At 37.8% G+C, this 27,648-nt stretch overlaps 1 protein-coding gene across 10 annotated transcripts in view; it reads left to right on the top strand.

Moving 5' to 3' along the window:
• Positions 1 to 27,648, top strand: part of LOC128884605 (uncharacterized) — a 142,671-nt gene that overhangs the window by 84,752 nt on the left and 30,271 nt on the right. For 9 of the 10 annotated variants that reach the window (XM_054138094.1, XM_054138101.1, XM_054138119.1 and 6 more), the window contains 2 exons: positions 18,601 to 19,494; positions 20,907 to 20,987. In XM_054138094.1, coding sequence (XP_053994069.1) covers positions 18,601 to 19,494; positions 20,907 to 20,987 — 975 coding nt within the window. The remainder of the gene's footprint in view (positions 1 to 18,600; positions 19,495 to 20,906; positions 20,988 to 27,648) is intronic. The other variant, XM_054138110.1, reaches the window with a different exon arrangement.

The following is a 27,648-nucleotide window of genomic DNA, read 5'->3' as shown; positions in this document are numbered from 1 at the left end:
GTGCGATTAGACGTGGACTCGACGTCCACTTTGGAACGATTTTACCCCGTAGGATCGATACTGTACCTGTCGTTCCTCGCTTCCTCGTAGTTAATAGTATCACCCTGTATAGACTACGTTTGGAAAGTACCCGACCTTCCCTTTCTTTTATAACAGATGCAGTTTGGAGTGTCGTCCTGATTCACTCACGCGCTCTCTATTTTGTTCATTGTTTTCTACCGTGGTCCTGGGAAGAAATTATTTTTGTCAGATCTGAGAAGAACCCGACCTTTCCTTTCTTTTATAATAGATACAGTTTGGAGTGTCGTCCTGATTCACTCACGCGCTCTTTATTTTGTTTATTTATTTCTTTTGTTTCCATGGCCCTCGGAAGAAATTATATTTGTGAGATTAAATGCGATACTTGTGTGGAAAATGTTTATTAAAATGTTTGATTTAACACATTATTCACGTGGAAAAGTTGTCCCTGCAGATTCTGGTCACTTGATTAACTGAAACATTCATCATACAGGAGTCAATAAATGACCAAGAGATACTCTTTTTCATATGGTAAAATAAAATACATATGGTAAATTTCATGGAAAACTTTATTGAAATAATACATGACAAATAAGAACACAGTATGTATGCTAATTTATTGACATCATTTATTCGAACAAACAGGCTTACAAATGAGTTTTCATTCATGATAAAGTATAGTATTCATCAGGAAAACAAGTAAGACATTTCCCAATCTTTTTTACAACCTGTACAATATATTATGTACTATATAAAAAGGCTTTTAGATTTATTATACATATAGTATATTATATCGCTACCCTTAGTACGATGTTATTCTCTGCAACTGATTAAATAATTAAATAATAATTGGAACAACCGCGCAGGACATTAAACAATCTTAGAAAAGATAATTCATGAAGGAAACTACTAACCAGAAACTCGTAAAGTTTTCTTCGATTCGCGCTCCGATTGGTCGAAAGGGATATCTACTCGAGCGTTCCCATTGAGCTTTTGACTTCGATTTCTCCGCGGGATCTTCGGGGAAAGTTCTGAGCGACAATCGCGAATCCAGTTGGACGCATCGCTGGTAGCTCGATGTCCTTATACTTCGATCTTGTGGTTGTCCGTGGAAACTGGTCTGGAAGTTCGCTCGTAAATAGAACGCGGAAGGGAAACAATTTCATTCGCGAAAGTGCATTGATAACTTTAGAATGACCGGGAAGTGTTGCGTGATGTACAGCAGCGATAGTCGCAATTCATTGTGTAGTTTGGACGTTAAATTAAGAGGAAGAATACAATTGGGACAGTTCATCGTCTCTTCCAGGTCACTGTTCAGAGAAAACTAGCTGACAGAGCTTTAATTTTAATTATACTGAATTCAATTTAATTCAATTAAATGTAGACCTTATCCATTTTTCATTATACAAATAAAGCTAGTTTCACGAAATTGATTTTCAGTAGTTTTACATAAAATAGGCCATGTATATAGGGTGCACGAAATATATCGATTTTTACATATAAATCTTTAAATATAAATGAGAACGTTGGATGGGCCACGTAGTTGTCCCACACCGTAGCTTCTCGTCCTTCTTCGGAAGGAACAGGTTTTTCACGTACAAACACGTTCCAAGAGCGTACGTGATAACCGCGATAGGAACGTGTACAAAGCATGTCACTAATCCTGACAAGTTTCTTCAACATTTATTCTTTGTCTCTCCAAGCATCTGGGAACTCCTTTCTTGCAAACTAACGTACGCTGCACAGAACCACGCGATAAGATCTCCAAGAGATTGAAAAATGATCGTTTTTCTTTAAAATTTTCTAGATATTCTTACGTTTTTCTTTACATTTTATTTGTATTCTGTGTATTGTATTGTGCTGTGCTTGGATCATTTCTGATACTCTGTAACATGAGAACGTTTTGTGTGCTAAATTTGTGGTTCACCATCATTTCTGCAGTGAAATGTTTACATATTCAATAGTAGGATATTATTAACTATATAAAGACGAATTTTCAGATGATAATTTATGTTTTACATAAATGTTATGTTATGCATCAGTAAAATTAGAAGAGTAGGATTCCTAAAAATGTTATTAAAATTTTATTTTTATTTTATTCTATTAATCTTTGAATCTTATTCTTTTTGATGTCACGGTTCTACTACTTTGAGTTTCATCAAATTTTCTAAAGCAGAAAAAATACACTATTAATTCCTGAAAGTAAATACAATAAATAAATAAACAACACTGCCTTTACACCGTAGTATGAAATATTCCGTGCTTTATAATTGTCCTCGTTGAATTGCAAAATAAATATACATATGTATCCCGTTTTTATTCCACCCGGTGGGGCAAATCCTTCGAGCATTAGCAGGATTCGAATTAATCCAGCGAATTTAAACCGTTTCATCGGCGCTGAATGCATTTAAATGTCCCGCGATCGTGGCCCGTCATCGAACAGCCTTTGAATATTTCATATTAAAATTAAAATTCATAAGACCCACGCCTCTAAGTCCCGATGGAAAGTTTCTATCAGCAGAGGTAAACTAAGATTACCTTGTATTAAGAATTCCGCCGCTTCGCGGACGACCGCAAAACCCTGAATCCCTTGCCTTTGACAGAATTAAACTTCGTCCCCAACTTTGTCACAGCCTTCGTTAATTTCTTCATCTTCTTTGCGATGCGACTTCCCCAGCAAAACATTCGCCCCCGTTTCGCCGCATTCTCCACTGAAAAATTACCCTCGCGTTACGCTTTCATAAATCTCCCTGCTTCATAAAAAAAAAAAAAAATATCACCGAGATTAATTGTACGTTCCAGTATTCGCTCATTTTAAATCCGAAAATTCAACATACTTTTCGACGCTTTCACTTTTCGTACGTTTTAGGCCACACGATATATCGTTTGGAGTCGCGAAAATCGTCAAAATATTTTGATTCGATCAATGTCGTTAAAATTTGATTTTTATTTTATTTCATTAACTTTGAATAGAGAGTTTCAATTTTATTGTATCATCTTATTCTTTTATTAATAAGAATTTACGAAAAATTTTGATATCTCGTCAGCTCTTTCGACGAATGTTTATTTTTTTTTTATCAGCCTCACTGCTGCTCTACAGAACAGACCATCCTCATTGGATCCCATTCTATGGGATTATTCGACGCATCCTGCTTCGTTTCAAAATGAAAAAATTGCATGGAAATCGTGACCGTCTGGTAGGAAGTTTTCCAGCCAAGTATTTAATTACCTCGTCGATGTTGTTACGGTTTCCACTCAGACGCAATAAGAGCTTACCATCTGGAACCTTTAATCAAAAGTCAAGTTCTCGGAAGTCCTTGCAATAATTCCTTCCAACTCCGATTTAACAAGCACCCTCGATCTTCGAGAGGTAAGTCTGTTCAAGCTGGTGCGTAGGAGTACCAAGGACGCCTTCTGTTCTGGAAATCTGCGAAACTCTCCTCTGCGCAACTCTTGCTCGCAGCTTCTTTTCTTTGACGCACGCGCGAAAATTTATCTGTGCTCATCTTAATTAATCTTATTTGGATGTGCAGAAGAATATAATATCTGTTTACTCGAGTGGATACCATAGAACGGTACAACAATTTTTATGAAGATTGAGGATTTCGCCTTTTTTACAAAATAGCAAATATTACGATTTATTCACGTACATTATAATAACAATGTTTATAACCGAAATATGGAATTATTGAATATACTTCATTTTCTATTTTTCGTTTTAAATAGAAACGATCAGCATCTGATATCGCTATCAGTATCTTTTATGAACACAATCTGTTTATTTCCATGAAAATTTAACGTCCAAAAGTTTTCGCAAAAGTGATCGTCATTTTTTCGTTAATATATTCATTCGAAGAGTTAACCTCTTTCAAAGTCACATACACGCCGTGCAAGAAATTTGCACTTCGTTCAACGTTACCAACAAACTTATTTTCAATGCATCCGGAAGCAACCTTCGGGTGACACTCGCCATGGTCCGTCTCTTCCAAAGTCAACACTCGCTCGCGTTCGATCAAACTTTGTCAATTCAAACAATAAGTCAACCACTATGCGTCAGTCTCAGTTTACCATAAGCAAAGTCTGACTTACTAATATGAGTACAACAACATTTTGTCAAATTAAATTGTTCACAAGCAAGCATATCTCTACGTCGAAGATATGTCTACACATTTGACCAAATTTTGAAAAATTATTCTTTCCATTTAGATTACTATCAGCAATTTGTTTCATACACATTTATTACATTCATTAAATTTATAAAAACTTATGTATTTAACAATTACCCACGTGTATTAAGTAATTTATTTTTATAATTACCAATGTATATACTCTTTAAATACATCAATTTGTATAAATTTAATAAATGTAATAAATGTTACAATATCTACTTAATGGTAACCTATCGTGAATTATTTAAAACACAGTTTTATATTGAGAATAAATTATAAATTTCTTTGATCTGCATTTATTATGCATCATATAATAACTTGTCGACTATGCCTGCTATTTTGGAGTAAAGCGCCACAAACTCGAAGATAAATGTAACTCGTGGCGAATATAAATTACAGAGACGAAACATTAATCGCGCGCTGCGGTTTCATTTACATATTTTCCCGTGATTACATAATACATGCACGTGTGAATTATTTGTCATTTGTTGCAATGTACGCAGTTTACACGGATTGTATATACTTTCACATTTAATTTCAATTTCTCTTGTACATTATCCATAAGATATAATATTTTCTTTCCTACAGACGAGTACCTAATTTATAGGTAGCAACCACATTTAATATGTAGTTATATACTACTGTAAATAATGTCTATAGCATGACAAATTATTTTTGTACATATGTATAAGTATTAGTTTCTAATCGAGACAGCGATTTTGGAATAATATTTCATAAATCGAATATTTTTAATTTTTCAGGTAAAAGATTCAAATCAATTTTCTTCGAAACGTATCCTCGTACAGACAAAAATTGTCCAACATTCTCCATTTGATTTTTTTACACTTCCAATCATACCTTCATACGAACTCCATTTTTATATCACCCAACAAAATTAACATAAATTTATTCAAACACAGAATTCCCAAAGAACCATGCCTTAATCCATCAACGTTCCAAACAGTAACCATCCTCTACCAAATAAAACACTTTCCATTTTCCACTTTCATTATATTCTGTCCATACAGGGTGATCCTTAATTAACCGTGAACATTTCCAGAAGCAAAACTGAACTTGCCCCTCTCCCTACTTTTAACGCGAATCGAGTTCTTCAGACTGCACAGGTCCATCAGGTGAACGATTCTCACCTTCAACTCTCGAAAAAGAACGCAATTACGAGCCTGATATCGCGTAAAAATCGCGCACACAAAGTGCACGTAGGAAACGAAGAGTGATTTTCCGAGTCCGAGACGTGGCGATTAACTTCGCAGCGGAGTATCGGTGTTCTTTGCGAAGGAAAATGCGCAAAAATTGTTCTCGTTCGTTTGGAACGAATCGATATAGCGTCCTATTAATCCCAGTGAGATTGGCCGTAGGATAGAGGACCTCGATATATTGTACAATGCGATGGAGATGGACAGACGGACACAGAGAGAAAGGATGAGCGTGATGGCACGCGTGAAAAAAAAAAGTACGATAGACAAACTGTATGGTGAAACTGTGAGATAGAGATTGAAAGTGAGAATGAACGATCAGTTTTTATTGTTTGCACTGTTAACGATCGCTATTGAAATGCCGGAAGGTTAGAATGTCGCGCGCGAGAAGCGTTTCGTGCATTGGACACTTTTTGGAATTAGCTTTTTTGTAATCTTCGGACGATACTTCATCGTATCGTGAAATTTTATCTAAACTTTCGAAAGTGGTAATTTTGTAATGGTTCGATGAATAGCGAGATTTACGAGACGGTTTTTCAAAGCAAATAGAATTTATTGATGTTTGGAGTTAGTATTTAATTATAATGGTTTTACAGTATTTAATTGCTCCATTTCATGATAGTAAGTGTTACGGAGGGTCTTCTAAGGCAAATAGAATTATAGAAATGGACATAATAGAATATTCATTTATTGACGTTCAGAATTAATAATAAATCATAATCATCTTCCACTTTGTAATTGCCTTATAATAGTAGCGAGTAAATAAAATTTATTGATGGATTATACATTTTTGAACGTCAATAAAGAAATTATTGCTTAAAAGACCAACGAGTCTCACTGTGTGAAAAAGATATTTTATGTTTTATTCGTTTTCGATGTTATTATTTAGATAATAATTTTGTCCATTTCGACTCGACATCATTCATTTACAGGTGACAGAACATTCTCTTTAAACCAGGTACATGTTTTCAATTCTTCTTGTAATAGACACCCGTGTTTCTCAGGTAGATAGAGGTAAGCTGGGGCAAGAGCAGGAGTCGTAACTGAGTTGTGTACAAAGTGGCCTCGAGCAGTCAAGTGAATTTGATCCGATTATAGTAACCGCGATCGCGTTGATACCCTTATCATTCACTGTAATGGATGTTTGAGCACTCGCAGCTTAGTTCTAGCCCGATTTCTCTCGTTGAATTCCAAAATTACCTTCCCTGTATAATTGCAGGCATACGTTCTTTGAAATGTAGAATTTCGTTAAATTTTTGTTACTAATGAATACAGAGAAAAAGCTCAAGGAACTTTTTTAAGCAGAACTCAATTCTCTTTGAGATACACTTGAACCATTTTTTGATATTTTTCCAAATTTCCAAGATATAGTAGAAGAAAGAATAAAAGAGTAATGGATAATCATTATTCATCATTGATCAAGTCCCTGTATGCATTGAAAGATTGTTCTAACCTCTGTTTAAACATTTAATAAATAAATAAAGTCTGTAAAAGAAACGAATGTGTACCTTTCACCAGACATAAATGACAGTTTAAGTCGATTTATGAACTAAGAAAAAAATATTGATGCATACGCCTATGAAAGTCGTAAATAAGCTGATGCATACACCTATGAATGTTGTCGAGTCCTTCCAAGAAAAAAAGGGGCAGACAGTTGCGTCTACGGTCTCCCCCATTTCTCATAATCACGTACGCATTTCCAGGAATTTATGTAGGTCACTGGGAGAATCATTCATTCATTAATGATGGATCAGTTACGAAACTTTCAACTGTCGTAGCTCACCGTAGAATCGTCCGATTCGGTTCTACCAAAATTCAAATTAAAGGGTACAAGTTCTCCTATCTAATGAAAATTTATTATCAGTAGCAGATATCGTTAAACAATTATTTGTTTATTGCCAACATGTTTTTGAACGATTTTCATGAAACTTGGTATCTAGGGGTTTTTCGGGGCGCTGATTCCAAATTTGAATTCAAAATGGCGGATCCAATATGGCGGAACAAAATGTGAAAAAGGACTCGATTTTTATAAAACTTGGTATACAAGGGTTTTCAGGAGCGTTAATTTCAAATCTAGTGTTAAAATACATAAATTCAGCATGGTGGATCCAATATGGCGGAACAAAATGTGAAAAAGGACTCGATTTTTATAAAACTTGGTATACAAGGGTTTTCGGGAGCGTTAATCTCAAATCTAGTGTTAAAATACAGAAATTCAACATGGTGGATCCAATATGGCGGACCAAAACGCGAAAAGTGATTCGATTTTTGTGAAACTTGGTATACAAGGGTTTTCGGGAGCGTTAATTTCAAATCTGTTGTTAAAATACATAAATTCAGCATGGTGGATCCAATATGGCGGAGCAAAATATGAAAAGTAACTCGATTATAGTGTAATTCGGTATTCGGGGGTTTCCGGGGTCGCTGATTACGAATCGAACATAAAATTGCAAAATTAAAAGCGATGGTTCTACATTAGAGATTGTCATAGTCGGTAAACAAATAATAATATGCAAACCGTTCACGAGCATAGTCCCACAAATAAAATCTTCCGAATACAATTATCAATAAAAACATAGCCAACTCTACCAAGCACGATCATCCAACGAAACAACCAATTTATTCCAAAGAGTGTCCCGTAAAGAATGAAGATTAAGTAAAATCGATCCATACACTCTATATAATTGTCCTCGTCGAGGCTCGCTGGCCTGCAGCTCTAGCGCGCTGGTGCGTCTCTGTGTGTGCAAACGAATGAAGCCGGCAAACATGGGTAAAAGCAAAGAACGATGCGAAACTTAAAGTGCGCGAGAGTAAAGAGACGGTCGAGATGTGATGTTGGTCGGGTGTAGGCTTGGAAAAAATGAGAGAAAGAGAGGGATCCCCGGAGGGTCTGGAGCGTATGGGCTAAACGAAAGGAAGAGAGAAAGTGAGTGAGAGAGGCAACCCGTCGGGGTTCTGTCTTCTTCGCAGGTTATCGGAGCTGTACCGTCGTGGCACCTCCTCGAGCCATGGAGGGTCCTTGGAGAACGATGCCCCGGGACCTAGCACAACCTCGACGACCTCGGAGTCCTTGGAGAGCAATGGCCTCGATACCGAGATACCAGCTACAGCCAGGAGACCCCGTAGTACGAGGGGCTCGCAAAAATGGAGTAACGTACGCGCCGTCATGGCGCTATATTCCTCTCTACGCAAGATCAAGAGGTACTCCCGTCATTGCTCGATATGGACGGTAACCTCTGAACTCTGCACTCTCACGTCTGCCAACTACACTGGTACACACACGTACACACGTATTATTGGGAGATGGAAGGAAGATCGGTGGAAGGAATTCGGTTAACCCTTTGCGCTCCTATGTCGAGTGTGACTCAGCATCTGCTTTTGTCTCAGGAAATCCTTTGTCGAGTCCCACTCGACGTTCTTTCACGTCCAATTCAATAAGGAAGGAAATTGTTTCGAGAGATATCATACACTTGAGAATTGGAAAATATAACAAAAGGGAGAATAAAACTGGTGTTTAAAGCCGGCGACTGACTTGCAACAGAACGCTGTAATGTAAAGCCGGCGACTGACTTGCAACAGAACATTGTAATGTAACGCGAGCATTCGCTTAGTCTGGACGGACTCTAGCGTTCGGTTCGCGCTCTTGCGTGCTCCACTGGTCTGTCGGTTTTTTGACGAACCTCTTTGACCGTCTACTTTTCACTGAACTGAGTAGGAAGCATTGAGAGAGAATTCAACCGAAAGTTCGAAGCGAGCGTGATTCCAAAAACGACCTTGTAATGTAACGCTGGTGCCGAACTGTAAAATTCGTACCGAGCAGTTACATTACAGTGTTCTGTTGCAAGTCAGTCGCCGGCTTTAAGTCCGAACGTACACGGGCGCAACCGATTTGAAATTAGTGTTGCAAACCGTTTGCGCTCTTTGTTTTACCTAGATCCACAATCGCATGCAACTAGAGTGGTTTCAGAGTGGTTTGAAACTGATCGGTTGCGCCCGTGTGCGATCGGCCCAAGTGAATTTGTTTCTTCCTTTATTTATTTAAATTGCCTCATACTTTAGTTAAAGTAAATTTCGAATATAAAACAGTTGAAAGCGTTGGGAAGTGCTGTGTAACGAAATTGAAATATAATTTGGAGTGCAAAGGGTTAAGATTGTCGACAGTGGGACATCTCCAAATCCATCTTCAAATAGTACACAGTAAACACATACGCGCGGTACATTGGAACAGATCACTCGAGGATGAGCAGGAATGAAATTATTTTGTAAGTGGACAGAGGGAATTTGCGCCAGTAGTCGACATTATAGAGAGTTTTAGGATGAACCTGCCATTACGTGCTAGCAGTACCACTTTGTAAGGAAATGTAGTATCCTGTCATCGATTTTCAGTTGTTGACGCTATTAGCGAAGAGCGCACGATGGGAAACAAATGGGAGCTTATTTGTCTGAAGTGTTTACGCGCTTGGAATTGAGGAACACACTGTTGTGTAATTGTTTATTTTCGGAGTGAAAGGGCTTGTTCTGGAGAACATGTCGCGCTGGTGAGGTTTTTACAGATTTTTCCAAGGATCTATCAACGAGATACGAAGCGTCGATTAGTGCAACTTTTGACGAATATAGAAAAATTTGGAGGGACAGTAGATAGAATTAATGACTGGAAAGTTGGATTATATGAGTGTCACCCTGTGCCTAATGATTTGATAAAGCATTGCGATAAACAATAAATAAATTGTAGTAATGTTTCTAGGGAGAGTGAGAACCAGTATTTGGTGAAAATTATTGGAATACAGAATTAGGTACATGTTTATTAATTGATTCACCCCTTCGCTCTTTATTTACAACAATATAGTAGCGAGCATAAGAAGTATGACTTTTTTTTGTAAAATCACTGTGCTATTGACAACGTAACATTTTTACCGAAATTTGTGGTAGTATGTATATTAATTAATTCAGCCCTCCACTCTCTATTTTCAAGGATACAATAGTCTCCATAAGAAAATATAAATTAACCCGATAGTTTTAGTGTTAAAGTAATTGTGGTGCATGGGACAACAATTCCATAATAACACCATTTACGATTCATGATTACGATTTACACCGTTAAATATGTCTGCTACTGGTGCTTTTCCCTAAACTATCGAATAGATTCGTAATCTTTAATTTCCAAGTAGATTACAGATTAACAAGGCATTCGTCGTTTGAATAGTATCTGGAACACATTTTGCACATCCCTGTTCTGCGCATACGTAGTAGCTCTCTCTTTCTCTCTCTCTCTCTCTCTCTCTCTTTCTTTTTCTCCATACTTCTCTCTCCTATTAGTACACGCATAGACACGCGTACGTACACCACTTGGCCTCGTTCACAATGCAAATCTGCCGCGGAGATTCGACGACGGAGAAGCCAGCGAAATCCGTCGCCCTGGCATCGCCAGAGGAGTAGAAACCGCGACCGAGCCTTGGGGAAGGCTTTGTTTTTCCCACGGTCCACGGTCTCCTTGTCCCCGCGACGATATTCCCTGGATGACGTTTACCGGGAATTCCTGCCGGAACGTTCCTCTTACTCCGACGCAATTGGTTGCGACAGAGCCTTTAAGGGGATTCTCCTGTGTCTAAAAACGCCCGACGCGATCAAGATTCTTTTAGGGGAAGAGAGTACTTACTTATGGGGTAAAGTCAACTGAAAGTTTTTCTGGTTATTCTCGTGCCACCAGAGAGAGATAATAATTTTATACTTAATACAATGTATACTTAATTCATACGAGTAGTTCATTGCACAAATTGATTAATGACCTCTGAAATAAATTATTTATTATTCAATGGTCACAAAAATTTTGTCGTTTAATGGTGTTAATTGTTATTATTCATGAAAGTTATTACAGATGTTGATGCACTATACATAATTGATTAAAAATAAATAAATAAATAAACAGTCATTGGCCAAGATTGAGCTTTGCTTTGTACTAAAATGAATTGGGAAATTATAAAACAGATAAAATAGCGCCACTTCGACGTCACAGTATGATTTTTACTGTCCATTTTGAGAAGCTCGAATATCGTTTCTTTTACATTAAATTCTAACAAATAAATTCGTAACAAGTTTTTATTTTTAATCAATTATGTTCGCACTCTTTACCAACAACCTTTTGCTATCCAGTGTGCAAATTTTCATACTCAGATCGATAAAAATCAATTGGTACACAATGACCTGACAAATGATAAACAATTATTGACATCTCCAGAAACGACATTACTTTCCGGTCCCCCTAATACTACGAATTTTAATTCTTGCATAAATGTAGTTGCTCATTCTATACCCTAATCGAGCCAATTCAATAATAGGGGAAGGGTGAATACATTTTTTTGGGGGACGTTCGCGTCAATTGGAATTTTATTTTACTTCGTCCATGGTCCCATTGTCCTAGTATACGGTTGCAATCGATTCGATTTCTCACGAAGCTTGACCTACACGTCCACGTGCCGTGGAACTCGGGCAGGGGAACGACTGAAGCGTCTTCGACGTCCCGATTTCCTCCATTTTTGCTTCGTGAACGTGGCAGTCAGAGGAATCGAGGCGACACCGCACAGAAAGTATTGGCTAGCCGCTGGTCACCGCAACGCTATCCTTTTTGCCACTTCATCTTAGTCTGCAACGTCGACTTTACTGCACAGTACATACGCTCCACTTTGTATTAGATGACATGGCTGATGGCCGATCGCTGTACCCACTTCTTTCTTTTTTTTTTTTTAGCGATTTTGACCGCCCACTTCCAACGAGAGACGGCTCGATGAGAAACGGACAGCTTGGGCTTCTTCGTGTTTCGAGGAAGAGTAAAGTGAATCGTAAAATTATTGGGTCGTAGGGTACACGAGGGGTAGATAAATAATAGAAATGATAGAAGATTTTGCTTTCTAGTTGAGGAATATAATAATATAATATTCAGTGGGGCTGTAATAGTGTGAAAATAAAAAGAAAGTGGTTGTGGGAAATATTTGAGTCACGGTATATAATTAAGGGGTTGATATAAGAAATAATCAAAGATTTCGCTATGCATTTTATTTGAGAAATATAATATACAGCGGAGTTGTAATAGTGTGAAAATAAAAAGAAAGTGATTGTGGGAAATATTTGAGTCACGGTATATAATTAAGGGGTTGATATAAGAAATAATCAAAGGTTTCGCTATGCATTTTATTTGAGAAATATAATATACAGCGGAGTTGTAATAGTGTGAAAATAAAAAGAAAGTGGTTGTGGGAAATATTTGAGTCACGGTATATAATTAAGGGGTTGATATAAGAAATAATCAAAGGTTTCGCTATGCATTTTATTTGAGAAATATAATATACAGCGGAGTTGTAATAGTGTGAAAATAAAAAGGAAGTGGTTGTGGAAAATATTTGGGACACAAAATTATTGGCACAGACTGTAAAATTTTACTATTATTGACATTTGGTAGAACAATTTTTTTCATTGGTCACTCTGAAAGGTATCTCTGGCATTGATTCTATTTTTCAAATAATCCTCTTCGATATGATACCGTTTTTTCGTCAATTTATTTTTTAATGCTTCCTAATTGAGAACTTTTTGACAGTACGACAACCATTTCAGCACAATTTTTTATTTGTCTTTAGATTTCTTATCTTAATAAAACTGAAAAGTGTGTAAAAATCCGTGAACTCGACCGAGGAAAATAATTTATCACTAAATGATTCCAATATTAAATGCACGATTCGCAATTGGGGAACCAAAAGAGTTTTCTCGCAGCTCTGGATCCAATCGTTCGACGTTTCAACCTTTATAGGGGAACATAAATTTGTGCGTCTCAAGTCCGAGGAACATCCGTTGGAAGCTGCTGAGCTTTACGATCGGTTTTACTGTCTTCGAAGGAACACTGTGAAGACTCATCGCTGTCCGTTTTCTATCTTTAGCGGTTTACAATGCTAACCTTAGCGAACAACCGATAGAAAGAGAGGGAGAGAGAGGTTAGGGCGACCCGAAGGGAATAGTTTTTCTCGAACGATTCCCGCGATTACTGTCGACGTCTTTAAAGAACGATTTACCAAATGAAAACGACTGTAAAGAATAAATTAATCGATCGGGACAAGAATCGTAAGAATTTCGGTAATTGGGAAGCGGTAAGAAGGAATCTAATTCTAATTCTCCGTTTGAGCGAGTGCTTGAAGAATGATAGGAAGATATTCGATGAGATTGCACGCATTGAAATTGGATTGCAGCACTCTCTGGCATTTGGCATGGATTAATAAGGGGATTCCCCGTTCGTTCCCTTTCTCGAGGATAAGGATAGAATCCAATCGACCGGAAATTACAATATACTTCTTGAAAGCCTTTTTCACTGTTGCAGCTAGGAAAAGGTTGGAGGGTTCGGTATCGAGTATTCTATCCTTTCGGGGACGGGAAGCATTTGTAATCGCGGACGGATTCGGTTGTAATTAGAGTTGCTGACGTAGAGACAATATTCTGAGGATACTCTTTCTTTTTACTGGATTAAAAAAGTGTATTTCCTTTTTTGTTGCTTGTGGTCCTTAACATATCTCTACCAAATTACATAAATCTGGTAGAAATATTTTAGTCATTACAATAAAAGATATATATATTTCATATAAGCAATGATGCAATTATAATTATAGTCATTTTATGTATTACAATTTATACGTAATGATTATATGTATACAATTATTTTGTTTCAATTTTGATACATATTAAATAATATATATATTATTATTATTAATAAATTATATATATTTGAGAAGTTTAATATATATCAAAATTAGAATAAAATCTGTACCTACATACGTATGAATAAAAAATATGTACATACATATACATATACATATTATTGATACATACATATTATTGATTAATATATATCAAAATTAGAATAAAATCTGTACCTACATACGTATGAATAAAAAATATGTACATACATATACATATACATATTAACTTACCAAATTTCACAATTTTATACAGCTGCAAAAAAATCACGAAAATTGTCTCGAAAGTGTTAAAAAAAAAGAGTATCCCCCCTAAAAACAAATTATTCTATCATTTTGCACGAATTTTCCAAGGAAACGTTCCCCAAGGGACGAATCATTTTCACCTTCAACTAGGAAACAGTTCTCCCTACCTATTCTCATTTCCATGGGACTCCCAAAAATATAAATAACTGTGTTTCAACCCAGACCAACCAGATCGAGATAAAATCTCGCACAGAAAAACCTTATTGCCGAGTGAAATTGGTTCTAGCGTCGAGAATGGTATTCCTCGTGAGCGAAGAAAGCCATTTGGCGGCCGGTAATGTATTAAAGGTGTCTGCGAAGCACAGTACCATCTGCATGAGAAATTAGAATGCAAGAAAAATAGAATTCTGTACGAAACCGTAGTTGCAAGGAAACCTATATATAAACATTCTTGAACGAAGGTTGACGATTGCTATGAGTAAACGACAAGTAAATAAAAAAATAAAACGCAATCGCTGTGGGTGTTCTAGATTAGATCAACGAATGACGGTATGAGTATAGCGATGTTTCTGAACGGATGTTGACGCTTGACACTGTCTGAACTGCTTCCCTTCTACCAGCTCGGCCGATTAGAGATGAAAACCTAATTTCCCAAGCGTACTCGATCCGCCAAATGATCCGTCAGACTGTAACACGAACAAACGTACACGAACACCACGCAAACACCACGTCACCACGACGACGTACACGCAACATGGGTGTATTAACGATTAAAGAATGCGTAGTGGCATAAATAAAATAAAAACAATACGTTTACACCTTTAGTTTCGTTCTGCCTCTGTCTAACGTACTTGACAATTCTCTCGATGTTTCTGTCTCTGTCTGTTTGTCTATATCTGTCTGTCTGTCTGCCTCTCATCCATCTGATGCTCTGATACTGAACTGATCTTACTCGATTCTCGCTCACTTCTTACTTCAAGCAAGAATCGCCTACCATCTGTCTCACATAGAACTAGATTAAGGAAAAAGCAAAACTAATAAATATGGATATCGCGTACGATGATATTAATAACCGACGACGATCCGTCGATTGTATCGCAAGGGAATGGCGTGCTTCTCTCGTTTCACTGGGTTTGCCGAATGGAACGAAAGTAGGATTAATTTTGTCTGCTAGCAACCAAGCATAGATATGTATACGTATGTGTGTCCATAGCGAAAAGTGTTGAACGAGATGCAAGAAGGCTTGCAACGACGACCCGTCACGCATGGACATGGTTTATGGTTTACAGGAAGGTTCTATGGAGCTTCAAATGACATAATTATATTACAGCGATACCACTGTTACTTTGTTGTTTAATCGGTTTGCACGATGCATCCCGATAGGAAATAAGTGAAAGTTTGATAGATTGGCTCGTTTTGATAACCAAAGGTATGATAGGATTATCGGGTTTGTTATTAAAAGAGTAATGGAGTCAAAGTGGAACATATGGATCATTGTTTGATATTTTGTGACACTATTTGGTATAATGATTCAACTCGGGGATTCGAGTCACGTTTAGACGTGTAATTAATTAAAATAAATTCTAATTTTTTAATAACTGAGCATATTCGTTTCGAGGTACCGTTAATTATAGCAGGAAATAAATGGAAATATAACATGAATTAGCTACACATAGAATTTAAAAAATTGGTTTTCAACGAAATAAAGCCTCGTGCAAATTTTATTCGCCACAGTTTACCTTGTGCAATGAAAAGAAGTATAAATTTGTTTAAATTAACTACGTTTTCTGAATTTTATTAAATAATTCTATTTGCTCCTTTTTGTATGAATTGAAAAATAATTATACAAAATATACAGAGTTCTGTAGATAGCATAGACTTGGTACGAGAAGGTTTCGTTTACATATAGCTTGTAAAGAAATACAGAATTGAAATTGAGATGATTTAAATTTTGGCGAGGAGAACGCATCGTCCTCTCGATACTAAATTCGTTCCGAATTCGTCGAAATGGGAGTCTCTTCAAACAGTAAAACACGTTTAAGCCAGGGTTTGCCGAGTCAGCATCACCGAGTCCAACGGATACCTAAACGAAACGCCATCCTTTCGTCGACTAATCTATATTCTGTATAGACCAGTCGTACAATTTACCAACAGAAAATTGCTCCTCTAAAAATAGATCCATTAGTGTCAGTTCGGTTAACACAAGTCTGCAAATGTTTGAACTATTTTTCCTGGCGCCACGTATTTCTTGTGGTAAAGTTTACTTGTATTTTTGGAAATTAACCAAACAAAGAAATAGAGTATTGTAAGGGAATTCCGAAATTGTTAAATGTTGAATGTTCTAATGCTCACTTCTGAATCTTTTTTGGTTACAATTAATTAACTTAAATTCAACATGTAGGAAGGGAAAAACTAGAGAAAAATATTTGTCAATGCTGTTCAAGGATATTTACATATAAGTTAACAAAATTCTCTTTTATACATTTGCATTTCTTTAGAACTATTTAAGCGAATATTTGTTATCAAAGAGAACTTAAAAGTGAGGTCGATTCTTATTTATTCAAAGAAAAATTAGAACTAAATTAGTTCGTATATTTTATAGTAATGATCAACAACTGTTACGATCGAACGGTTCGATATAAGCTTTCGAATCGCCATGTTTGGTAAAATAAAAGGTACGCGCCAAGTCCAATAATTCAAGCCAGTTAGGGATTTATTCCGAGTCCGTGAGGATTTGCACTTATTCAGCCTTTCCTTGCGAGCGGAACGGTTACTGGAAGTACGGCCAAAACGAAAACGCTGTTTATCGAAATGGCGAATAGCAAGCGATCATCCAACCCCCTCGAGGATAACACGGTATTACGTCTTTGAACTCGAAGACGGCTATAAATGCGCAGACCTCGGCTTTTCTCGAACGTCTTCGTTCGCTGCTCGCTCGTACATAACCTGAATTTACTACTTTCGAAGGGAATTCGCGTCGTAAAATACACTTTTAACGGCGACGCAGGCAATACGTATCCTGACATTAGCGTTCACCAGAGCCTCCGAGGAATTAAAATGGATGCTGATAGTACGAATTACGAGCTGAATCACAGTTAACCCCTTTGCCATGTTCAAACTGTGTGTACAGAGCGTTTTGAACAAGGGGAAGGGACAGTTTAACACGTTGATCGATAGACAAATATTCTTGAAAATTTCTGAGGGTGTTAAATATTATTTAGAATATTGAAGAGTACGTAATCAGACACGGTGAATGTAGCATTTCGTTTTTTAATGATTTTGTTTAAGGTCGCATCAACGTCCAGGTTATTAGCAAAGCTACTAGTTGTTTATGTAAATGTCATCCGCATACTTGAATATCTAAAGTCTTTGGGATATGTAGATTCCTTCTGCATTTACTTTTGTAACCATCAAAATTCACGAATTTCATTTAAATTTATTTTCTGTGGTGCTTGATGCTCAGGATTAATTTTTTTTCTTGTTTTTATTCTTCAGTGAAGAGCACCCGTATATAGGTGACGTGGCGATCAACGTGTTAACGACATGCAGGATAACGAATTCGAGAATGAAAGAAAAATGTTCAATTAATGTAGAGTCGAGGCTAGAGAAATTGCATCACTTTAAAACTATCAGTGATTTTAATTTAACTTTCACACGAGAACCAACTGTATTATTAGCCATTAAAATTTTGATGTGCAGTATAGAAAACATGTTTTATTAAAAAAGTTTGACGACGTATAGTTAAGTCGAGAACAGATGGAAAATGTCCAATTAACGACAATGATGACTATAGACATTGCATCGCTCTAAAAATATCGTTTTCAACTTAATTCTCATGGGTACAGTAACATTATAATATTACAGAAAACACATTTTATTACAATACCTTCTAGAGAGTTCCTAGTGCAGAATGAAATTGTCAAACATTTCAGAAACGTAGCCGAAGTGACACTAAAAATAAATTTCAAATCAGCTTTTCTTCCTTACAATTCTAAGCACACTCTCGCCAAAGTCTCTCAAAACAACCCCTATTAAAATACGAAACCGTTTCTAGGTAAGCAGACTCTTCCATACCTAAAAAAAAGAAGAACCTCGAAAATCGCCAATCTCGGTGACGATTTCTCTCATCTCGGGAACTCTGGTGCTTCTCCATCGCTCGTGCTACGCCGCGAGCCCTAAATCCGTCCTTGACTGTCGATCTATTCCTCTTTCTGTTCCCAGAACGAAGAGCAACCAGCGTTGGATGAAGCTACGCACCACCGTCCAGCTGTCATCCGCGATATCAACGATCCAGAAGAAGCCTCCGCTGAAGCGCGAGGACTCGTTCCTGAAGAGATTCTCCACCAGACAGATCCCGGAGAGCCAGGAGACGTTGGACACGGGCGAGGGCGAGGGCGACGCGAACGACGACAAGGATTCCAGCGGTCGTCGCCGTCGGCGTCCTCGACGACCGCAGAAACCGCCGAAGACGGTAGTGAATCCCGACGAGAACTTCTACTACTACTGGCTGATGCTTCTCTCGGGCTGCGTCCTTTACAATCTCTGGACCCTGATCGTGAGACAAAGCTTGCCAGAGCTGCAGGCGCTGGCGCCGGCTGGCTGGCTCGCTTGCGACGGTTTCACCGACCTGGTCTTCTTCCTGGACGTGGCCGTTCAATTTCGCACCGGCTATCTCGAGCAGGGCCTGATGGTCTACAACAGCAAGAAGCTCGCCGGTCATTACCTCAAGTCGAAGTCGTTCATCCTCGATTTGCTCGCGTTGCTCCCGCTCGACCTGCTCCAAGTGAACCTAGGCAGCAACCCCATGCTCAGGTTTCCGCGGTTTCTCAAGATCTACCGCGTTTACAACTACTACTACATGGTCGAGTCGCGGACGGTTTACCCGAATTTGTGGCGCGTGCTGAATCTCATACACATACTGCTGATCCTGGCCCACTGGTTCGGTTGCTTTTACTACTTGCTCAGCGAGGCGGAGGGATTCCAAGGGGACTGGGTCTACCCTTACAGACCCGGCGAGTACGCGACGCTTACCAGGAAGTACCTCGGATCCCTGTACTGGTCAACCCTCACTCTGACGACCATCGGCGACCTACCCACCCCGGAGACCAACGCCGAGTGAGTGATATCTCTCTTCGACCGTACACACACGCATATGCGCACATGATTTTTTTTTTGTGTCTGTTACGATCCGTACCCGGGCGTCCCGTGAGACGTGACGATTAGTTAGCGCTCTGGTGGTCACCAGGCCCCGGCCACTCTTAACTAGACTTCACCCTACAACTTGAGACTCGAGAGAGAATGGAATACCATATTGGGCTTGGAGATTAAAGGATACGTTTTGGTTCGGGTTCTTTTCGGAGGAGATAGGGGTAGATTTTGTGGATTTCGGGTGTCCATGGTTTTCGAGCTGTGAAGTTGGATTCGACGTTAAGTTAAATGAGAGATGGAGGTACGAATTAATCGTAGATTGTAGAGAGGTTTTAGGGAGGTGGTTTGGGAAAAATTTGTGGAAGAAAGAGTTCATGTGTATTCATTGGAAACGGGGTAATTGAATTGTGAAGATTTTGGGGGAGGATTGCACCGTCATCGGCTCTTTGGGTTGAGTAAAACGAGAGGTGGACATATAAATTGATTATATGTGTGAGAACAGGTTTATAGAAAAACGAGTTCATATTAATTCATTGATAAAAGAACAATTCAATTGCAAGGTTTAGAGGAGGATCGTAATTATAGATTAATTATATATACGACATGAAAAGGAAGAAGAAAAGTATGTTTGCAAAAATTGATAAAATATAAAAATTCAACTATAAGAATTTGTTGTAGGGGAGGATTGAATTTTTTTTTATAATTTTTTATAATCAGTTCTACTAGACTATCGTATGAAAAAAAGAAACATTGTCCCGTTTCAAAAGATGATCTTACATATTTAGAAAGTTAAAAAAACAAGTAGAAATACAAGTAAAAGTGGATTTTAAGACCGATAGATTAATTTTGACGACAGGATAACATCAATCATCGTGTTCTGCTATACGATAACGCTCTTTGTTCGTAATTCTGATAGTAACAAATATATTCCGAACTATGCAAACGGCGTGACACGTGTACAGAGGACATTGTCTACAACCGTGTAACAAATCTAGTCGTTACGTGTAACGGTACACTGCATTTGCGTCAGTTAATTTTAACGCAACCATCAATCTATTCAGTTGCCATACAGTGGATAGTCACTGTAACTCGAATTTAATTGTTAACCGAATCTATGAAGTGTGGTAAAGTCTATCTCCCTGGTGTCTTCGAGCTCAAAATATTTTCTGTTTTACGAAATAAATTTAGTAGTATATAAATTCATGTATATGATCTTGATTCCACCTATTGAATGAAAGATAGCCTATCGAATGCAGCAGCTGGTTATCGGGCGACGAACGCGCGCAGGTATTTCCATTTTCTCTTGGGTCAAGTCTCTAGCGAACTAGATGCCTAGGAATTAGACTCGTGAAGCGGCCTTGTTGTTATTGTGTTGGCAGAGTCGTAGCGGGCGGCAATCCCCGGAGCCTTGCTCGTCGTGGCCGACTGTCCCGGCTTCTGCAGTTCAAGCATAACGGAGGGTATCTGTATCGTTTCCAAAACAAAACAAAAAAGAAAGAATAACAATGAAAAACAAAAAAAAAGAAATTACCAAAAAGAAACAAAAAAGTATAGAACAAACAACCGGAGAACAAGACGAGAGAACGATATACGAGATGTATCATAACATAAAGGAGCCAGTTCAATGGTGGATTCGGAGGGATGCAGAGGGAGGGGGGAAAAAGTTCGTGAAAACATGCGACCTAGCCTTATTCCCGAGTTATAGCCAATCTTGTGCTCTTGTAATATGCAGCTGCTTATCTTTATGGAAAGTGCTCCGAATGGCCAACAGAAGTATATGCTTAGACGTCGGAGCTCTCAGCTCTTGACGACTCCGAGTGTCTCTGGAATTCATTGGCAAACTTTAGGATACCTTCAGGAAATATTCAAGCAGTAGGCGTTGAATGCGAAATTGTTTAGGTGACTCTAGAAATAGAAATCTAGCGTACTTAAGTATCGCTGTATATTAGGAGCAGACTAGGTAGCGTTACAGGACACGTTTTCGTCATTTTCTATCTGTGTTCCTAGTCCACTACCGATGTGGGTCCCATATTTTATGATACATCCTGCATGGATAAGGACACTTAAGATCAGGTCACTCGAATAACTTGTTTAGCTACGATTATAGAAATGGTTCGGACTGATCTTGCTTGGTTTCTAAAGGAACGTGATCTGATGTCTGGCAATTTGTTGTGTAATAGACGAGGACAGACAGAAAATGATTAGATCAACTTGCTTTGTTAATCGAATTCCTAGCTGTTTATGACATATTCGATCTAGTGTTGAATTTTGAGAATAACGAACCGGAGGAATAATTTTTAAACTGTTTTGAATCAAACTAGTCCTATAGAATCAAATATTAGGGATAATAGATTCTAATGGTGATATAGAAGTCGTATATTTTAGAAAATATTCTGTTTGAAGAAAGAAAATTCAGTTGATTTACAATTAAAACCCAGTCAAAATTACTTGAAGACGTTGAAGGCCGATCAAGATTAAATAGTATTACTTTAATAGCTGAATATCTAAATTGTTACTTGTAGAATGAGTATACCTTCAACTTTTATTATTACAATTCATTACTTTGTAAACAGTCTTAGTTTAAAGAAGTTGACTCACATGTCTTCTTTATACTTCTTCTTCGCAAGACTTTTATAAATACAATTATAATTGCATAATTGTCAACAGTCTTATTTTAAACAAGTTGACTCACGTGTCTTCTTTATACTTCTTCACCAGAAGACTTTTATAATTACAATTATAATTGCATAATTGTCAACAGTCTTATTTTAAGTGTCATGTGTCAAGTGTTACTCACGCGTCTTCTTTATACTTCTTCGCCAAAAGATTTTTATAATTACAATTATAATTGCATAATTGTTAACAGTCTTATTTTAAAGAAGTTGACTTTCATTTCTTCTTTAAACTATCATCAACATCAGACTCTTCGTTCCTGACACCGAGCAAGAGATGCTGGAATCATATTTGTCTATCAATGAAGGCAAGCATGTTATTCTGTAGGTGGGCTGTAATGAAACGGAGGGGGAGAGCATGTGCCAAGACAGCGAGTGAGAGGGAACGTTTCGCGTGAATGACGCACGGGTTGGGATTCAAATTGAGATTGAACGGTCGAATGGACGAGTGTTGCGAGGTTAGACTGGCTGAGATGGAGCAGAAATCGGGAGCGAAATTGGCGCGAGAACGTGAGAGGAAAGGTTGACGCAACAAACAAAGAAACTAGAGTGGGAATCAGAGAAATAGAGAATAAAAGCCGTGGCGCATCCAGAGATTTACCGGGAGGGTTGCAGCTCAAAAACGGATATGAATACGTCTGGGTAGATTGCGACACCCTAAAAACTTTATGGTAAAAGGTGGAAGGAAAAGTTTATTCGACTTTTCTATATGAACTCAATTTTTATTTGGAATTATTTGAAATGTTTTTTTTTTTTTAATTCTTTACTAACACAAAGTTTAAATGGATTGACCCAGAAAATTGCACAAGATAACCGATGTTAACAGTGGTACAATTTTTAAACAAATAGACTCTAAACAGATTTTGACATAAAAATATAAATCTTAGTTCTCGAGTCTTTATTTATTAATTTTTAGATTTGGTCAGTCATTTATTTTGTCTCTGTCATCTGGAAATAGTATGTCATTTGACTTAAGAAATTCTGAGTATCCATGAAATACTATCAAAATTGGAAATTAATAATTCGATCCCGTCCGAAAAACGTTCTGTCGACTGCAATCGAAATTTTAATAGACTTTCATCACTCCAAACAAAAAAGCGATATCTCCATTAAACCCCGGAATGCTTTATACGTATAAATCATTTTCATTGAATGTTTTTTAATTAAAAAAGTTTCGTTTAAAAATCCAATATGGAAAAAACCGATGAACCTCGTCATATAGTATCCTAGAAAAATGTCAAGTTTACAGGGTTCCCACGGTAACGATCATAGGACGATGAAAATTTACATAATGGGAAAAATGACTCGCGTAGGGAACAAAAGGAACACTCGTTGATTGAAAATTGGGTGTTCGCAACCAAGGAGGAGGGGTTGACGTAATTGTTCCCTCGCGCCTTCTGGGTGCGCCACTGAGTGCGAGTATGGATATTGGAAAAATGGATGAGATTGAAGGTGGAAGGAATGGGTGGTTAGAGAACGAGTAAACAGGAAACGCGACAAACAAAATAATTTCTCGCGCTCGTTCCGGCAAATTACAAAATTTCCCTCGTCAAAGTTGACCCTGGACGAGCCCGAGCGATACGTTGAATTTACCTTGATGTGGGTGGAATAAATTAAATTTGCAACGATAATATTTTCGCGAAATTCCGATATGTGAGGCTGAAGTGAAGTTTGCGATACATCTGTTGGTTATGCTCTTTAAGTGCATACGCAGGGAGTCGATTATTGGTACAGGAAGCAAGTAAGGAATGTGAAAGATAAGAAACATAAGAATTTACCTTCTTTTCTATTTAAAAAAATATGATATTCAGGCAATGAACCTCTGAAACTATGAAAAAGAAATAACTTTTAGTTGATATGAAATAAAATCAATTGCACAAGACCAAATGTATTCGAAATCTGAAGTTTGAAAAGTGTAAAAATATTGGTGGCGGTACGGTCACGCTCCAAAGTGTATTGCTGTTACAATTCGCTCGTGAAACGTTGCGTAACTAATTTTAAAGAAATGGTAAATCGTTACGAAACAACCCGATGTTTAAATTTCACACGCAAACGCACTGATGAGGCGGTTTTCAAGAGTTATTCTCAGAACCGTGAATTTATGCGATGCACGCGGTGGCCACGGAGGGCATTTACGCACGCTAATCAGGGTATTCATGGCCTCTGGCCGGCGGAGGCTTTGACGACAGGACAAGACCATGCAAAGCCAGCAATTACTCTTTGTCGGTAAAGGTATCGGTAAATAGGTGTCGATGCTGCAATGACACGCACGGGAACGCCTTCCTATCTCGCGCGCGCGCTTCGAGTGATCGATGAACGACGTCGTCGAAAAGAGTCAAAGGCGGAGAACGGGTGAGAGTGCGAGAGAGGAAGTCTCCGCAGATATCCAATTTATTTATTTGGGAACCTCAAGCCTACACTTCTTATATTTCTTGTATCTATTACACTCTAATATAAATCTTTGCTTGATCGATTTTATATATCCGCCAAAACCTGTAACGCTGCAAGGCGAAAAGAAACAGAAAGATGGATCAGGTGGATTTATGCAAGAGAAAAGTATACAGGATGATCGTTTGCTTGATCGATTTTATATATCCACTCTAATATAAATCGCAAGAATTTGTCGAATATTTTAATAATATTGGAGACACTACAGTGTCCAAATATTGAAGCAAGTGAATGTAATAGTTCGTTGAAAGGTGATGTTGCAATGTCCACGAAGGACATTATCCAGGATAGATAAGCAGACTTGCGTTAACATCAATCTTTCTCTATGGGAACGCTTCTTGCGCAGACCTCCATCAACGACAGTCGTGAATGCTTTTTGCCAGACAGGAGGGAAGTATCGTGGAAGGAGGATAAGATATAGAAATGACCAGAAATAATCTGGACACAGATATATTTGACATCTCCAACATTTCCATATAAAATCAGCTGAGGTGCACTCTATGTCTACCAAAGAAATTTGTCTAATTTAAATTATAGGTTTGATGTTTCCAAATAAAGGTTTCGGTATAGAAATGGAGGGTAGCTGAGGCGATACCGAACCATAATTTCCTTTGCAAAAATGTCGGATGGTGCTTCGTTTTTGAATTATTAACGAAAAACCACGGACCAATCACAGCGCCCGAGTAGCGCGCGCTCCGACGCAAACTATGATTGATTGCTGGTTTTTTGTTAATAATTCAAAAACGAAGCACCATCCGACATTTTTGCAAAGGAAATTGTGGTTCAGAATCATCTCAGCTACCCCCACTTCCAAGTCTTACACTAACTCTGAGACACCCTGTATAATTACACAGCATAGTATAATATCATATTTTTCACCCTTACTTAAAAGTCCGAACTATTTAAAAATATGTTTGCCAAACTCATCCTCCACACAAAGGCTACGAATACTTATAAGACTGACTGTGAGTCACGAAAGCCATTGCACATCGCATTTTTTATCTTTCTATAGCATTCAGTGATATTCTCGTCTACTTATGGTCGCGATTGAACAGTTCATTACAAAAGAGTAATACGAGAATTTTCTGAAAGCATGCCAAGGACCAAATAAAACAAAACTCCACGAAATTCAAATTTGTTTTGGGGGGTAAAGGCACGGATAATTTTGCTTCGCTTTGGCTCGAGGGGTTGACGCGGAACTATGATTAAGTCCTACTGATATTTGATTCCGAACTACGGTGCACAGGAACGATGGAGCTCGCAAATAAATAGGATTCTGCTTGCGCCTTGCGCGACGATGCGTAGAAGTGTCGAATATACGATTCTCACGTTCAACTGGGAGTTATGAGCTGTCGCTTGATGAAGAAACTTTTGTATGGGTGTCTACAAAGTCCATGTGCAATTTAAACTTTGCTAACTTGCAATGCGTACGTGATACAAGCAAGCTCAATGGCGGTTAGAAGCTGGCTACTTAAGGGAATACTTTCATTTTTAATTTCGAAATTCACGTTAATTGACGAAAACATCCCTGATTAAGTTTACTCGCGCTTTGTGGTAGATTCACTGATGCTTCGGATGTTGGGTATAATTATAATTATAATTAAAATTTTAATAATGTGTGAACAGTCTTCGTCGATTAAAAATCTATTTATATTTTTTCCTTATAGTTCAATTACACGAAAAGGTGTAATTTGGTCGCAGCATAATCAGAGATTACGTCGTTCAGAAACCTTTAATTCCTGGAATCCTATTTACGTGCGACGCGAATGGATTTAGATTCCGTTTTGTCGCGACTGTCCAATCCCGCGTGTGGCTTTGAAATCGGATTTCAAGTGATACTGAGCTTCCTGTCGTAGAAATTAGCCTACTCACGTAAAATAGGAGGGGAATGTATATTTAATCCATGTTTGGAGGTACTAGTATTATCTTTTTTTTTTCGAATTCAGTAACTTTTCCTAGCGCATTTATCATAGCCTTGACAGGGAGATGCTGAGGTAACCAAGATAAACGAGACTCTCTGTATGTCATACTCTAATTGCTTCGACTACTACACGAGGCAAACTTGATAACAGATTGGAATTGTTATATCACGCTTTACAAATAATGTGTAACAGCAACGACAAACAAGTGACCGTTAGACAAATAAATTTGTTCGAAGAGAATGTGCGATGTTTCAGAAGGGACGTTTCAAAAACTTATTCACCTGACGCGGGAGGAATGATTAGAAATTAGAAAGTCGGTGCTATTCGTCACAGCGTGCCATGAATATCGTAGTTTGCGAGCGAGAAACAGTAGCGCGGTTAATTAGTGTTTGTTCCATGATTGCTAATGCTTTCGGTGCATACGTGACACCTTGATACTTTGGTAATCATGCTTTCAATATTATCCTTCCATCTTAATAACGTGGGTAGGTAATTAGTTAGCGTCAATTATGATTTAAAAGTAGCAGTATACCTATCATCGAACGTCACTGTTCACTCGAACATCTCGTTTCAATTCTCGATTAGTATCACGATTTAAAAATTTCAGGAAGGAACTATCTGGAGCATTCGTCTTATGAAATTATATTAGGTTGTCCCGAAAGTTTCTTTCGCGAGTTGCACTCAATTATTTTATGTGGTCGTGTTTATATAAATCGACAATCTAATTTCATAGAGATTCATGTTGTAACAGTAATGGAGCAAAATGAATCGTCCACAATTCAGTAATGTAACATAAAACATAAAATATTCTGCATGTATTACTTATTAATAAAGCGAAATAAACTTTTAAGACAACCTAATAGTTTTAATTTCTAGGTGCCTTTCATTGATCGTCACTGTTCACTTGAACATCTCGTTTCCATTCTCAATTAGTATCACGATTTAAAAATACTAAGGAACAAACATTATCCAGAGCACCCTACTTTTAAAACTACCCTTTTAACTTCTAGGTAGCGTCCATAGAACGTTATCGTTCACTTGAACCTCACGTTCCAACTCTCAATTATTGTCAAGCACGA

The sequence above is a fragment of the Hylaeus volcanicus genome, chromosome 1 (assembly GCF_026283585.1).
Source record: "Hylaeus volcanicus isolate JK05 chromosome 1, UHH_iyHylVolc1.0_haploid, whole genome shotgun sequence".
In the NCBI taxonomy this organism is placed as follows: Eukaryota; Metazoa; Arthropoda; class Insecta; order Hymenoptera; family Colletidae; genus Hylaeus; species Hylaeus volcanicus.
Note: the sequence above shows the minus strand (reverse complement) of the source record. Positions and strands in the feature narration are given on the sequence as shown.